The sequence below is a fragment of the Poromitra crassiceps genome (genome assembly GCF_964638095.1).
Source record: "Poromitra crassiceps genome assembly, chromosome: 19".
NCBI classification, from domain to species: domain Eukaryota; kingdom Metazoa; phylum Chordata; class Actinopteri; order Beryciformes; family Melamphaidae; genus Poromitra; species Poromitra crassiceps.
The window spans coordinates 11145789-11163558 of NC_139646.1; the positions used below are offsets into that span (position 1 = coordinate 11145789).

Here is a 17770-nt window from a genome sequence, read left to right on the forward strand (position 1 = left end):
GTGGACACACACACACACACACACACACACACACACACACACACACACACACACACACACACACACACACACACACACAACAAGATTTAGCACTGATGAAGCCACGCAGCATGAATAAGCTTAAAGGGGACTATCATTCATTTTAAGTAAGAACTCACATATGCTATTCCTCTGGCCTGGGGCGGCTCATTCAAAACTTGTAAACAAACATCGCTCTGCCACAGCCAGAAACCACAGAACAAAGACACTTATCTCATGTGTGATGTCATCAAGATGTACAACCCAGAGCTAATGAATGGAAGACTGATTTGGTGGAATCATAAAATGTTTGTTTGAGCTTTTGCACACAAATGAGCTTGATTTTATAGGAATGACGGATGTCAAACCGGAAAATGTAGCCGTGTCCCTAGAAAATCACTTGTGTGCTCTCAAAGTCACCTTTTCCATCTTTTCCCAGTCAGCTGTCGACTGAGCTGCGCACTGGGATGACATCATCACAGATCTGGAGGACAAAGTCTTTAATTTGTAGCTCTTTGGCAAAGTAGAAAATGCTCACCAATCATAACTGTTCCAGGACATAACTGACTACATAACTGAGTGCTGAAACTCAGCAGCTACTCTGCCATACTTTGCACGCTCAACAACAATATGGACACTGTCACTGTGAATGAAAGAAACCAAACTAACCGTTTCCTTGTCGCGGATCGTCCACTCTCCGGTCAGAGCACCTGGTCCTCACAGTGCTCACGGACTGTGCTCCTGCAGGGTGCAGGTGAGAGGCACAGCAGTCCACACACACACGCACACGCACACACACACACACACACACATACACACACACACACACACACACACACGCACACACACACACACACACACGCACACACACACACACACACACACACATGATGCCACTTACAGGAAATAAAAGTGTGACTTTTCACATTTCAGTTGTATATTGTAGTTGAGTGAAATTCATTCAAGACTCTTCACTACAATTCTCAACAGCAATTAGTCTATTAAAATTGTAATGTAGACCAGTGTTTCCCAAACCTTTTCACATCAAGAACCCCTAAACTGACACAAATTAGACCACAGACCCCCCATTTAATAAGATTTTGTCCCAGGGTCCCTCATCTGATAAGATTTTTGTTTTTAGACGTTTTATATTACAGAAAGTATGAAACCCATGACTGAAATGGTCTTACGTTCTGTCATTGTGTTACGTATGGATTTGATTTGATCATCTTAATTTTTTGATCATCTTTATTTAAAAAAATGCCCTGCTCAAGAGTCCTCTCTCCATACTTCTTCTTCCTGTACACCGACAGCTGCACCTCCAGACACCAGTCCGTCAAGCTCCTGAAATTTGCAGATGACACCACCCCTCATAGGGCTCATCTCTGATCGAGACGAGTCTGCGTACAGGCGAGAGATCGACCATCTGATGACTTGGTGCAGTCAAAACAACCTGGAGCTCAATGCTCAAAAGACAGTGGAGATGAGTGTGGACTACAGGAGGAACCCCATCACCCTGGGTGATGGGGAACACTGTGGAGTCCTTCCACTTCCTGGGTTCCATCATCAGCCGGGACCTGAAATGGGAGCTGAACATCAGAGCTAGGAGGAAGCATAACAGAGGACGTATTTCCTGCGGCAGCTGAAAAAATTCAAAGTGCCAAAAGCAACAATGGTGCTCTTCTACACCTCCACTGTCGAGTCCATCCTCACCTCCTCCATCACCGTCTGGTATGCTGCTGCTGCTGCCCTCAAGGATATCTCCAGACTGCAGCGCATCATCCTCTGTGCTGAAAAGGTGATCGGATGCAGCCTGCCATCCCTTCAGGACCTGCACACCACCAGGATGCTGAAGCGGTCTCTGAAAATTCTGGCCGACCCCTCCCACCCAGGCCACAAATTCTTTGAGGCACTCCCCCTTGACAGGAGACTGAGGTCTGGCAGAACCAGAACCTCTCGTCAAAAGGACAGCTTCTTCCCAACTGCCATCCACCTCTTCAACGAGGCCAGAAAGCCCCCACGAATAAGAACTTTATCACCCCCTGGTGCCCCCTGAGCACAGCCGGCTTGGTAGCAGACCGGGGTCCCCCCCAACTGACATGATCCTACCCTCCCCCCCCCCCAATCATATGTCACTTTAAAGGACTGCACTTACATTTTTTGTGATTGTTTTATGATTGTTTTTCTATATTGCTTTTGTCTTCTACTATTGATGTGACGTTGCATACTTGCACTATAAATCAAATTCCTTGTTTGTAATCTGATTACTTGTCGCTAATCCGAATCTGATTCTGAACCCCCTCAAGGACCCCTGGAGGCCCCCTAGACCTCACTTTGAGAACCACTGGCGTAGACTATTGTAGTGTTCAATATCACAATCCATTATTGTCCTCTCCACGAACGGGACATCTTAATCCTTTCATGCTGGAGATGCAATAATAATGTATAACCCTTTTAAAGGTTAGTGCTGTAGCTGTCCTATGTCTATTTGTGGAACATGTTTGTCCACTCTCATCCTGATAGACTCCATTTAATCATGTTGTTCTGTTTCCTAATTAGCAGAAATGCAAAGTGTCTTTGTCACCTGTGGACAGCCAAGAGGGCTAATTTGGGCTTTTCACTAATTGCCACGGTAACGAGCCTCCTGCGCCTCTGCTGGGGGTGGGTGGAAGGGATGGCAGGAGGAGGATGGAGGGATGGAGACACTCTCCTCGCACACGGCGGGCGGGCTGAGGTGTGAAGAACGCGGCGGGCCAACAGAACACAGCCTGGAGGAGTCCAACAGCAGGGAGGGGGGGACAGCCTGCGCTGTGAAAAAGCCCCAACACCCAGCTGAGAGGGAGGACGACTCAGCTCTGGACAGCTTTGGTCTCTCTCTTTGGTCTCAGTGTTGATGAGGAGACGACTGCATCCGGTTGGATATTGTTGTTGGGCATTTCTCTGACACTGACACCTGTTATTGCCCTGTACCTGTTAATGCACTTTTAATAGCTAATGGTTCTCAAAACAACATACTTTTTTGATTTTGCCCCCCCCCCCCTTTGAAATAGACAAATCATATAGGTACAACTCACTAGGTAGTTTTGCATTAGCAGCAGCAGGACATGTGTAGCCTATGTGTGTGAGATGACAGAGTTAAAATTAATAATTTTGGGTTACTGTGATGATTAATTTAACTAAGAAGTAAAGCTGTTAATCTTGGATCTTATTCTATATTTTTTCATTGTGAAGCTTAAATTGGATCATGATGAATTGGTAGCATGTGTTGTAAATAAGCAGCCAATAACTTATAGGCTACTGTAGTGTAATCTACTTCTTTACATTCATCAAGATCCTGAAGATGTATTCTGAAGGCTAATGATAAAGTACTAATGTTATTGTGTAGGCTATTATTTTGTATGACACTAGTAGTACTAGTCATAATATAGCAGCATTATATCAAATTTGGAAACGTGTGGAAATTAAATGGGTCATTCAATATTACTAATATTGTGTTTCAATGTTTACATTTTAACATACAGTACTACTGTGGGCTAATTGTTTTCATTCATCAGAAAGATTAGGTAATTGTGAAAAATGTTGCTACAGTCATAGAGTATTGAAATGCCCATCCATCTTTGCATCACTTGCATGAAATAGCCTGTAATCACTATTAAAATGTTCTTATTAATTAAATCAAATTGATTCCATTAATATAGATGGAGTCAATGAATATTGTCCGTTTGTTATGTATTAAAGAATATCATATGCTTTCTTGTTTTGTAATATTTTATTTTCAGCAATACACCCTGAAAGCTTGGGGGCACCTTGTCCGTACGCTGCTCTCGGGGGCGAGCTCCTCGAATGTGTGCGTGCGTGCGCGCGCGCAAGTGTGTGTGTGTCTGTGTGTGTGTGTGTGTGTGTGTGACGTGTGAGTGTGTGTGTGTGTGTGTGCGCGCGCGAGAGAGTGTGTGTAGTATGGTGTGTGTGTGCGTGCGCGCGTGTGTCTGCTCTGCTGTTGCTGCCCTTTGATCCCTGCATTAGTGTTAGTTAGGGGCTCGGAGACACACTTGCACCGAGAGAGCAGCCATAGTCAAGACACGGCAACAACAACAGCGGCACCTCCTCCGCCTGTGTTCCCATTCCCCCCAACAATACACTTTAAACCGAGCAAAGCCAGGTGCACGACCAAGTCCCTGCCATCACTGGCGCCTCCAGTCTCAATGGGGAAAAAGCTTTTTTCTTCTTATCCCTAAACAAGGACGAGAATGTGATTAAAAAGGGGGGAAAATGCCAAGGAGGAAGCAGGAGCAGCCCAAGCGCCTACCTTCACGTAAGTCGCTCGCTCGATTTGTGCTTATTTGAACGGCTCTCCGTGTGTTTTGCGCAGTAGTTTAGGGTTAAAGAGGTGAAACAGACAAAAGACTCGGCGTAGGTTATTTCTCCCTTTTTAGGTCCGAGCGAGGCAGCCATGTTGTTGGCGATGGGTAACGTTAGCTAGCCTAGTGAGTGGATAAATGATACGTGGCTTTATTAAGAGAGTGGAATCGATAAAGGTCCAGTTGCTCTTAAAAGGTTGCGGTCAGTTGTGGCATATGTGTCGGTTGTGTGTGAGAAATAATGGCCGAGCGTGTTCGGGTTATCTTGTCCGCCTCAGCTTGGTCGCTTTTCGGGGTAGAAAGGGGAGGATCTGGGAGTCTGGCCGCAATAAAATGAAGGGTCAGTCGGATCAGACAAGCCAGACTCTGGCTACCCGTGCCCTAGTGTTCCTAGTTAGCAATAGCGCTATCTAGCAATGCTCGCTAAACTTCATTTCCTCGGCAATAAACGTCTAACTTTCGCCTCACAGTTTTGCTCCAAAAATCACAGAACCGACTTGTCCGCCGCGCGTGTTCGTCGTCGACTTTTAAAAGTGTGGAGATTTTTCTTCTTCTTCCAAGCAAAGGTATTTTTCTACCCCTCCCAGTCTGCATGCAGGCTATGTCAGAGCCATGGTCGGTCACCTGAAGTTCAGGGTTTTTTCCCCCTTCCCTTTGCAGCCATTCATTGCAGACAGACTACGATCAATAACGCGGTTAGAAGAGGGGAAATGACAGTAATTCATTCCTGCGTGTGTAAAAGAAAATGCGTGCCGCAGCAGACACCAATTATAAATCCAGTCTATCGGATTTTGGAGGGAGGTCGGCTTACTTTTGTGCATTTGACCCTAGCTTGGATGTTCGTATTGTGCTTTTATCAGTCCAATAATGAAAAGCTGCAATAACACACTACGGCCACTAGAGGATTGCTTAGGTGGATGTGGGCATACAACAATTATTAAAGCAATTACCAGTGTGACTTTTCCCCCCATCTTGAGGAACATTTGTGCTCTATACATGCATAAGTAAACAGCTTAATGAGTCATATTGATATGCAAATGTCACGAATAATTGAGTGATTAATCCTAAATCAACGACGATTTAATGCATTCGTCTTCTGACTATCTTCTTCATTTCTTAAATGTCAAAACATTGCCAGCTGTTCAGCATAACCAGCCATGATCAAAAGCCACTTTCATTTCTCTTTTATCATAGTTTGCTGACATGTATATGATTTATTTTTAACATGAAACAGTTTGAGCAAGAACGGATGAGCACCTGCACTTGCACCTTGTTTTCAAAGCTAGAGCCACAGATGAATGACTAACAAGCTGTACACACACAATATGCTAAAATACAGTATACATGTATATCTATATTTTAATATTCACCGATCTAGCGCTCAGGTGTTTGACCCAGGGTTGAACTTGGGAAATTGCAGCGGTTGGCTGGGAGGCATAGAGGTGGAGACTGGGTGAGAGTGGGTGCAGTGTGTGTGTGTGTGTGTGTGTGAGAGAGAGAGAGAGAGAGATATTTGGACAGTCAGCCCTCACTGATATGCTACTGACGGAGTATGTTAGCCAATAGCCACTAGGTTGGACTGTATAGAGCAGGGTCATGATCTAGCCCTTTGCAGGCTTTCTTTCAAACACTCTGCATATCAAGGCTGCTTGTCTACTGCGTGTCCACTGTTTTCCTCATTGTTTACCAAAGAGATGTGTTTAATTGAGCGCATCAGAAAATGATGAAGTGCATGGTGTACTAAGTTACTCACAAGTGTAACACAGGCGTCTGTCTTTCTGCATTCCCCTTGTTACATAGTGGCGTATACGGTAACTAACATTACTTAATTTGTCCTGTAAAAAGGTGTCCAGTGGGTTTGTGCCCTGGGCCTTGACCATCTTTATGATAGGTCTGCTGATGATACTTTGATATTATGCAGCAGCAGACATGTCTTTGAGAAAAAGTTTCTCGCATTGCTTTAAATTGAACTGACTCATCATGTTCATGACTTCATGACATGTTATAGGGACACAAGCAATTCTCAACATGTCCATGATATTGTTCTGAATACGGGCCAGTAGTGTGAAAATCAAGCAGAAGGTGTATTTGGTGTATTTGTATAACAAAGATATGCGTCTTAGCAATTGAGTTGCCCACCCAAGCATTATTTGTAAGCGATGTTTAAGTAATAGCAATTGAATGTCCATTCCATACCAAATGTACTCTAAAGCTAAACGTCCACAACTGGCTATTATGGAAAACAAGCTCTGTTTTATAATGACTAAAATATACAAAGAAAGATACAGTAGTATAATATACAGACTTTATTGGCTTCATATGTAAAAGTATGAATAGGCTGAATCAGTTTGCCGATGGTGATTCATCTGAAAAGAAGTGGACAGAATACATCAAGATACGGCATTGGCAATAGAAATTCATGAGGTTCACTACTTCCTGGTTTGGGCCAATTTGGCCATGTGTATGATGGAACCCAATCCAGAAGTGAAAAGCACACTTGGCACAGCCTCTGTACTATATTTCTGCACAGTCAAACATAACTTAGACAAATGTTTTCCATCTTGTGAGCATACATACCCGTGATAACTGTGCAATTAAGCTAGTCCATAATGGTCCTCCTGACTCCTGCTGCAACCAGGAATCTGAAATCGTGTGCCCATGTGTTACTATGTGTATATACAGTGTACTAACTGAAGCCTTACCGCTCTCCCGGAAATGAAAGCCGTTTTTTCCTTTCTAAATATTCCAAATATTCTTTAGGATATTTTTTGCTTCGTTTTGGATCTTCCCACTCTTGAATGGAAGTGTCACTTCATGCCGTTCACTGTCAGTCTGTGTGTTTTCATGATGCAGCCAACAACACCTTGGTGGTGTGCCAGCCAACAAGCACAATATCTAGCTTCCAATCTCTTCATCTGTGGTGGAAAAGGGCAAGCTAATACACTGGCTTTAATGCTAGAGGTGCTTTATCTTAGCACACATCCAGATATATGGCTTCTGTAGCCTCTAGTGTGTGTAGTGTCTTAATGAATTGTCTATGGCATAGCTTGTGGGAGGAGACCATACAAAAGTGTGCACGCACGCACGTGTGTGTGTGTGCGTGTGCATGTGTGCCTGTGTGTGTGTGGGTACATAAGCTGGCTATGGAGGTCACAGTACAGTATGGCGCCTTCACTCTGACAAGTAAACATGACCTTTGGTGCCACAATGAAAACTGCCATTCTTGATGACCTTGGTGAGTTGGTATGTGTGTTATTGTTTGTGTAATTCTCTTGCCTTATTGCTCACTCTTAAAGGCCTGGTTAAATTGCACAAATGGCACATTTGTAATATTTTCTGCGTAATATGTGAATTTATGATTTCACAAAAATGACAAGCTGACTTAGGGTGATCTTTTTTCAACATATGCGCGCCATGTTTTGGCACACTAAATGGCAATATTGACTATTGAGCATATGGATTTTCCTAAATCCACCTTAACATTTCTCAACCAGTGGTTATTATCACTTGTCCTCAAAATCTTAATGAGTGTAGGAGTATGCTAAAAATACAGGGTGAATGAGACCATTATATCATAAAGGGCAAGCTGAAGTGTATTGGGAGGGAGATTTGTCCTCTACTCCTTCCTCCACTGGTCATCTCTCCATTTGAAACGGAGGGATTTGGAGCCTTTCTACGCAGCAGTGTGGCTCCCGCTCGGCAGCCAATGGTTGGACTGTCTGGGTGGCTCTCTACCTTACTGTAATGGCGGGTCACTGGCTCCCTTCCACTTGCTATGATTATAATGACCTTGGCGGGGCCGGGGCTCGAAAACATTGGATTAAGGGGAAAGGAAAATGAGAGGAGGTTTCCATTTCGCTCTTGGCATTAAATTTGTGGGGAATTTCTGCCAAGAATCCCCCCGCCCCACAACCGCCACGCCCCCCCCCCCCCCCCCCCCCCCCCCCCAACTTGATGGGGCTCGGGCGCACTGGCGCTGTCGGCCCGAGTGGAGCTCAAGCGAATAATGATACACAGACTTTCACTTAGAAATGAATTAAAGGCCACGGGAAAGGTGGTGTGGATGCCTCTCTCTCACCACCGTACACTGACATTAGTACCTGTACTCAGTCAGCATTCATATTCACTGGCCAAACGTGACTTGCACAATCCATCCATCAGTGACTTGACAGATACATTGAAGTGATTGTAATTGGGAAACGCTGAGGCAGATGTGACTAAAAGAAGATAGTTGGGTAAGGTGTAGGGGTGTCACGATACACTCAGTTCACGATACGATACGTATCACGATACTGGGTTCACGATAACGATACGATACGATACGATTTTAACAATATTTTTTTAAACTTGAATAATGACAATATATGACTGGAAAAGTAGTATTTTATTTGAAATGCACAAATACAAAACATGCTGTTGTGGGAAATTGTTATTACAATAACAACTAGAAAAAACATGAGATTGGAGATAAGGCTTATCTTGAAATAGAATGAGTTACACCGTCACTTAGATTTACTTTGAACTAAAAGGTTTCTCAGCAGTATAAATTCTCATTATGCATCTTCAGTTTTTCTTCAAACTCAAACAACAAGACTTTTCTTAGTCTATTTTTTATGCATCTTCAGTTTTTCCTGTCAAGTAAACAGTTTTGCCAGAAACTCAATTGAATGGTTTCTCTCCTGTATAACTTCTCATGTGTCTCTTCAGAGACTTGTTCAACTGAACTACTTTCCACACATTGAACTTCAACAAACAAAGACGTTTCTTTGTCTACTTTTGAAAAAAAAAAAAAAAAAAGTTTTTTTTTTTTTTTTTTTTTTTTCACGATATGAGATTTCATCTCAACGATACATATCGTGACGTTTTACTATCGCGAAATTTCGTGGGACGATATATTGTGACACCCCTAGTAAGGTGTAATGGGCCTGCGTCCAAAGACTTAGCCAAGCCTCAGGGCTTGGATCAATATAACCCGTGCCCAAATGTTACCTTACTTGCTCCGTCAGACAGTGGAGAAGAGGCACGCAGACGGTGAGGTTATCAGCGTGTCAGAGATACGCTTTTACACAACTTAACTCTAAATGCGTGTTGCAAAAAAGAATCTAATGTGTTGAGTTTAATACTTTCCTCACAATAACTTTTTGCATGTTGCGATTTGAATACGTGGTTTGATTTTGTGCGCACATTTTTCTCACACAACACATTAGATATAGCGTCTGTTGTAACATGTTTTCAGGAGGATAGCTAGCCTGCCATAAACAGGAGGGAACTAGGCTAATGCAAGAAGTTGTACAGTTCAGTTCAGTTTATAGCCTCTTATCACAAGCATGTGTCAAGGGGCTTTACATAGCGTCATCACAGTCATATACAGTAACAGTACTACGTCATCCTATATCAATCTACACACTTTCTAATGCTACTCTCTACTCCTTTAAAATGAGTCTTAGCTGATATAGACTGTGTGTTACTTAGTTGATTTCACTACTGTTGGCAAAATGTGATATTGTACGTTGCTTTGGATAAAAGCTTCTGCTAAATGACAATGTAATGTACACGCAACCCAACATAGACTCATCATGTATCATATACATTTTACGATACTACACACAGTATATCAGGGGGCGGACATGGGGAGAACATGCAACCTCCACACAGAAAGGACCGGGTTGGAGATTCGAGCACACAACCTTCTTGCTGTGAGGCGCTAACCACTGACTGAGCGCAGGCGCCTGCCTACTAGTAGCTACTAGAAGATAGTGCTAGTTATATCGAGTAGTACACTAGCGTTTTACCTTCAATTTATCCAGGTAAGGTTTGATGATGATCATACGGGCATCTGGGAGCTGCCGAGTACAACCACAGTCTTCCAGCGTTGGCTACTGAGCAGCTCCGCTGGAGCAATTAGGGGTTAAGCACTTTGTTCAACAGCAGCACCTTAACAGTAGTTGTTGACTTGACGCAGAGAGACTGACTGCTCATTCACCTTCCCTCCCAGACTTTCTCAGCCCATAGCAGAGGAATTCAAACCAGAGAACCTTCCAGTCACAAGGCCTCTTCTCTTACCTTCAGACTAGTGCAGTGAGTAGGAATGACTTTGGAAATCCCCCTCAGCGAAAGAACATTGTAATTATCATCTCCGCTTTATTTAAGGCCCGCCCCTCCAGAGATACATTGCCCTATACACATTTCCAACCTGTGAAAACACACATCTCCAAAAGATGATGAATGATTATTTCCATAAGTCACAATCTGATTCAAATGAGATTCATGCCTGCGTCAGGAGAATCAGGGTGAAGATGCACAGCTGTGCTTGTTTCAGTCGCTCGTTGTCGCTCCGGGTTTTGCCTTGTAAAACAATGATTTGCTCTCAAAGCATAATTAACCATTTTTTTTTAGGTTAGGTTACTGGAGGGGGACCTGAATGTATCTAAATTAGTTGGGATAATTTTGGATACTCGCTGACAGTGTTGTTGTAGGACACTGACTCCTCACAGTCACCCCCTCATTTTCAGGACTTGAGCACTGATGACTTGGACTTGGACTCGAGCATTCATGCGTTCAGACTTGGAAGTTGGAGACGAGGACTCAGACTTGTTAATTGATAAGGACTGTTAATTGATAAGGACTGTTTTTTTGTTTGTTTGCTGTTGTTGCTGTTGTTGCTGCTGCTGTTGTTGTTTTTTTGTAATAGGCCCTAATAATTTGTTATAAGATATTGATACCTATTAATACTGTGACATGACATTATTCAATTTCATGCAAGGGCGGGCACGTATGTTCCACACGACCACACCTACATGTGGATTCACACCAGAGATGCTCACACAAGTCATTTGCAAGTCCAAGTCAAGTCTCGAGTCTCTTATGGATGAGCGTTCTATCATCTGCTGCATGCCATCCACCAGTCTGCTTAGAACACTGCATAGCTAAAACTAAGGAATTCAAAGCGTGTACTGTATTATCCTCACTCCTTTATCAATTAAAATACAGTATCAGGATGGATGACATTAGTAGACATTTCCTTAATGTTAAATGTTAATGCACCAAAAAATAAAATAAAAATAAAGATGGTTCACAAGTCCCAAACCTCAAGTCCAAGTCGGAAGTCTCAAGTCACTGTGTGTGCGACTTAGGTGCGACTCAAGTCCAAGTCCCCATTTGTGATTCACACACAGACTCTGACTCAGACTCAAGTAATGGGGACTTGAGACTTGACTCAGACTCGAGAGATATAGTGACTTTACAACACTGCTAGCTGATCTAATGAGTTTCATTTGAAATGTAACCTACATGTAGGCCTACATAGTGAGTTAGCTGCTTAGGTCCGAGAAGTCTAATTGTGTGTTTTTAGGTTGCTTACTACAGTATGTTTGTGACAAAGCAACTTTGTGTCAAAAGCCCTCCTCCCTATGTTGCTTAAGTAGTGACAGTTTATAACATATGAATATGATTATCACATACTTAGTGAGTTTGACAGTGAAGGGCTTTAATTACCATTGCTATTTAACTACTAGACGGATAGCAAGGCAAACCACGCTTCCATTAGCTGTATCCACTTTGTGTTGTGACTAGTCATCCTGCTGTACACTATGCCACATGAAGTAGAATTTCAACAAGCAGAATTACATTACATTAGCTCATTTAGCAGACGCTGTTTTCCAAAGCCACTTACAATATCACATTTTGTCAACAGTAGAGAAATCAACTATGCAACACAGTCTATGACAGCGAAGACCTTTTGAAGGAGTAGAGTAGCACTTGTAGAAAGTAGTAGTTTGAGAAGGAATAAGTAACATTAGTTGGATCTTTCCATAACTAGAAGGACACTCGGAGAGTGCAGATCTCCACTAAGGCCAATTGCTTGTTCGTGAGGCTTCTTTCTTTGTGAGTCAGTTCCGCTCCAGAATCATTGGGTTCTTCTTCCTTGGCCCTGATGGTCCAGGTTACAAGCTTCCACCAAGCTTCATGAAAATCGGGCCAGTCGTTTTTCCATAATCCTGCTGACAAACAAACGGCACTGAAAACATAACTTCCTTGGCGGAGGTAATTATGTAAGCTGGAATATTCAACTTTGTAAAGGTTGAATACAGATGGCGAGTAAAGAAAAGTGTGTGTGTGTGTGTGTGTGTGTGTGTGTGTGTGTGTGTGTGTGGGGGGGTATTTTTCCACAACTTCAATAACTACATGAGTTGAAATTCACTCTGGATTTCTCTTGCCCCCTTTAAAACAAGTTGTATCTAATCGTTACAAAGCACCTTCTCTAAGGAGAGATTCCTAACCTCTGTAGCACAGAGTGTAGTTGTCCTGATACCTCTATTATTACAGTTACCTGCCTGTCTGCCTGCTCTCAATCAGAACCCCCCTCTGTGTGCAATGGAAGTGCCTCAGCCTTGGTAACGATTTTTCCCGTGTTGACAAGTCACAACATGGAGATCTACAGCTCGGAGAGCAGCCCTTTGGCTACGCACAGCCCGGCTCGCACTGAGTAATAGCAATCTCACAGGAGTAGCAGGCTTTCAGCTGGCAGCAGTTCATACAGAACAGCTCGCCAGTGCAGCTGGGAAAGACAGAGCGGAGAGCGGAGAGGCAGAGAGAGAGAGGAGCTGGTGCTGGTGGTAGGAGGAAGTGGAGAGAGGAAGAGCTGTTAAGAGCTCTGGGCGGTTTCTCTGTTGTTGTACCACACAAGTGCATCCAGGGCCCTGCAGGACCAGCCTTTAACAGGCATGAGGGATGGCGAGCATGAGAGAAGAGGAGGCGGCGGTCTGGGGAGCTGGAGTCGGCCAGTTGTGCCAGACGCCCCGCGCTCTAAACAGGGATGTGATTTATTGTTGCTCGCTCTCTCCGTCTCGCGTTTCGCGTTTCACTCCCGAGAAAAAGACGTCGAAATTACATCGTAGACAATTAAGGAAGCTCCTCGATTGTCTCCGAAGAAAGGCCGTCCGTCGCCTGTGGCCCCGTGAAGAAATGTGAGAGCATGTGGAACACGTCTAACTAGTGCATGAAATCCAGGGGATTTTTTTGTGTGTCTGCTTAGGTTGGCATAGATGTTTTTTTTTCTTTTATTGCCGAGGTCCCGTTGCTTTGGATTCCGCTTTGGTTGTTGCTTTTTGATTGGCCGTGCCAACTCCGCTCTTTGGCTAAACAAGCGCAGTCCCTAAGGCTTACCATTTGAAATCAATGGTAATTCAATGTAATCTATCAGTGTATGTGTACATGTTGCCAGGGGCCTTTAAATGGCTGCTGGCCAACACGTTGATCTTTGTCGCCCTCGCTGAACGCACTCTGCACGGCGCAGTCCTATGAGATGACCTCACTTCCTGTGTGGGAAGAAGAGGGCAGGAGGCCTCTTGCACACACACACACACACACGCACACACTCACTCTCAAGCACAGCCTGGCTCTTGTTAGCCTTTAGTGCACTAGCCAGGCAGACCCCTCTCTTCTCCTGGTGTGGAAGTGTTTCCACATTGCACATTGAAGCAGTCGAGAGCAAGGCACAGGCTAATGTGTTTAACTAGCCGGGCTAACAGCTGTGTGTCTGCTGCATTTCGGGGACATAGGATCAGTTTTATAGAGAGATTAAAAATGCAGAGAAGGAGGGGGGGAGTTGCAGACACAGAATAGTAGGACCATAAGGCGGTGACAGCTCTCCAGGGAAACAATATATCACCTCTAAAAAGAGAGTGGAAGTGTTTGGCTCTGGGACAAAAATCCAGAGAAGTTAAAATCATTGATGTGAAGTCATCTCTGTGAAAGCCATTGTCAGTGGCGGTGTGAGGTTATTTATGGTGCTGAAAATGCAGGTGAGTGCCTGACACTAATTCAGTGTTGTACATTACAGAGAAAGGCTTCCCCATTTGCACAGTGTTGCTTTAGAATCTCATAGTGCATCAAAAAGAGAGACAATCAGGTTTCATCCTTTTCATTGTTCAAACAAGGGCATACATTTGGTCACTTGATTTTGCCTTTGTGATGCTAATGCTAATCGTGGGGCGGCTATAGCTCAGGAGGTAGAGCGGGTCGTCCACTAATCGCTTTGGATAATAGAGGTCGGTGGTTCGATCCCCGCCTCCTCCAGTCTGCATATTGAAGTGTCCTTGGGCAAGGTACTGAACCCCAAATTGCTCTCGATGGTGTGCCAGCACCCTGCATGGTAGCTTGCCGCCATCGGTGTATGCATGCATGTCCGTGTGAATGGGTGAATGTACCTACCTACTACTGATTGTAAAGCGCTTTGGATAAAAGCACTATATAAATGCAGGCCATTTAATGAGATGAGTTCATCACTGGATATTTCGTTCTGGGCGAGGAGTGCTGTAGCTTTATGTGCCCCCAATGCCTCCTTCACACTGTGCACATTTCCCAGACGACAGATGACCGGCGTGAAAGAAACGTGGAGATTTCTTTGGTCGTGGCTACAAAAATGCTCGTCTTTTGTCTCACAGTGAGAGAGGTTCAAAGACAGCCGTTGTCACAGTCTTGTGACCAAAGATAGCCTAAGACGAATTCTGACAGTGTCAGAAATGTAGGGTGACAGCTACGATGACATATTAGCATATCGGTGCATATCAGTATAGATGCTAAATGCTAGTAGAGGCTAATAAATAGTTGACGTTACCTCACCTCTATCACAAAATTGGCATCCCCCATGTGTTGGCCTCTGTTCCCCTAGCCACGGCCACGTCACCTCCTCCTGACCTCCTCTGTGGATCTTTTTCCATCTATCTATCCATCCATCCATAAAAGGGAGCATGTGGACAATGTTTCTCTGTTTCTCTGTTTGTTTACATTTTTGTCCCACTACACACACACAAGGAGGCATTGTGATATCACTGATGATGTCATCAGTGATGTCATAAAGTCCCACTGATGATATCATAGTGAAATCACTGATGATGTCATCAGTGATGTCATAAATCACTGATGACTGATGGCTCGGCCATGGCATTGCTACATCATCAGTGATGTCGTGACAGCAATTGTGTTCTCATCAGTGATGCAAAGTTGTGGCATCATCAGTGATGTCATAAGAGCAGGCCTTTTTTATCTTTTTTATTCTTTTGAGCGGAGTGGAGCGGTGAGTGCGAGCGGGTGAAATCTGGAGCTGAGCGGCCGTGAGCACTGGAGCGGGTGGAAAGGGCCGCTCCGTGAGCGAGGAGCGGTAATTATCACCGCTCCACCGCTTCCGAGGCAAAAATAAAGCATGATTATTATCAGCTGATAATCTATCGGAAAAAGGCCATTATCGGAATTATAAATAATAACGCAAAATGGCCATATCGGTCGATAATTTATCGGTCCGATAATTATCGTGCATCCCTACCAAAAATCATATCTCAGTATTTTTAGGCTGAATGGCGAAATATGATATATCTTGGTATTTTCTACAAAGTGGGCTAGATTTTCAATTGTAAATTGGGCTGGGCGATATGGACTCTCAAAAAATATATTTACACAATGTGATTTTTGATTAAAAAAAATCATCAGTGAATAATGATATAATGAATAACGTTAAGTGGGTAAAGGCAAATAATAGAACAGCTAGAACAGTCTGGTAAGCTCAGAAAATGACTTCACTTTACTGTAGCCTTTAAAACCAGGAAAAGACGAGTATGCAGTATCACGATATTACCATAACAAGATCTGTCTCATCAGTCACAATATTGGCCAGACCTAACCTTGAGTGCCACGCAGAAAGGCTGAGACACAATTTACAGAAAAGCATGATTAAAGTTGATTATCAATCTGCTTCTTTAAATGGTGTAGTGACATTAAATTACTTTGTTTTGAGACACATGCGCGCACACACATGCACCTCGCTGTGTTGACTTGACTGACTGGGGTTGACTTTATTATGGAGCCGACGGGTTTGGTGCATGTTTTGCAGATAACCATTTTTTGTTCAACATCGTCCTTGCGATACCCAAACCACTGCCAGATGATGGATCCAGTGCTGTTTCTTTTTGCAACAAATTCGTCCGCTCCATTTCCCATTCTCTACTACTGGCTCTCAGGTTCTTGCTCTCGTCTCTCGTCCTCCACGTTTGGCATAACCACGGAGGGTTTCGTAATAACGCTGCCTTGACGCGTGTCTTCTGGTCGAGTGTCTTCTGGTCGAGTGTCTGTGACGTCGAGTGTCTGTGACGTCGCGTAGCGCGGGCGAGTGTCTGTGACGAGGTTTGACACGTTTGACGTATGCATGTGATTCCCCCTCCCTTCCTGTTTGTCTGAGTGCGAGAGGGAGAGCTGACAAGAGGAAACGTGAAGCGAGTCATACCGGCGGCTTAAGTTATAAACATTGCGTGACAATTATACTCGAATGTTCACGACATAGTAATTTACTACATCTCACGTGGCACAAGCCGAGATAAACACGATTTCAGACGGACAAGCCCGTCTTTTATTGTCACACGGTTACACATCAACACATGCACGGAGGGCCACAAACACACACATGCTGACGGTGGCCGGTGAAATTTGTCCTCTGCATTTAACCCATCCTGGCTTTGTCCTTTCCTCCGGGGGGCAGGCCAGGAGCAGTGGTCGCTTTCTCGTACAGCGCCCGGGGACCGACTTCGGATGTTGTCGCCACTGGTCGGATGACGATGACGATCTGATCTTCTGCATGTTTTTAATGGGGGGGGGGGGGGGGGGGTATACATCGAGTATATTCGAAATATCGCCCAGCCCTACTTCATTATAAACAAATAACCAGTCTTTTGAGCCCTTCATCATGCGGTCTTTGAATGAGCACAAATTAAATTATACTCTAATGTAATTATTATGAAACAAACAACCAACAAATTATGTGACCCAACTGAATATCTAAATATCAGCCACTGCAATCGGTGAACGTGATTTTTTGCCGATGGCAAAATAAGATCCCGTTCACCGATCAACAAAGCCAATATCGGCTGATATATCAGCACATCCCTAACTAACCCTACCCACCCCTTGCATCCCCACTCTCTACCACCTTCCTATCCCTAGCTATGGCCCTTTAACCACTAAACTCACTAAACGTCCATGACTGACTGACCAATTGACTGACTGACTGACTGTCCTCACTTTTCCATCCCCTGACCCCGGCCGCTGGCCCAGCGTCGTGGAGGGGGGGGAATCAAAGTTAGGTATTCTGAAGAGAGCTTGAATCAGATGGCTCAGCCAATGATTGCCCGTGTGTTCCCTCTCCCCACGAGTGTTCTGAATGGGGGCCATGTTGGTTCAGATTGCCATGTCATTAATCCCTCGTACTCTACAGGGGAGTGGTCAGCGGCAGATGTATTTGCACTTCTTCCAGAAGGTTTTCTAGATTAGCCCAAATCCTCCCAGAAAAACCGTTTAAAAACCTCATTTGGCACGCACAGCCAGACTTTGTGCTCATAGCTGGCCAA

General features: G+C 44.2%; 1 protein-coding gene across 1 annotated transcript in view; it reads left to right on the plus strand.

Moving 5' to 3' along the window:
- Window positions 1–4287: 4287 nt before the first annotated feature.
- The window catches only part of znf827 (zinc finger protein 827), a gene marked incomplete at both ends in the record, with an annotated part of 107080 nt that continues 93597 nt past the window's right edge, over window positions 4288–17770 (plus strand). Inside the window, one exon of the mRNA XM_083656095.1 lies at window positions 4288–4330. Coding sequence (XP_083512221.1) covers window positions 4288–4330 — 43 coding nt within the window. The remainder of the gene's footprint in view (window positions 4331–17770) is intronic.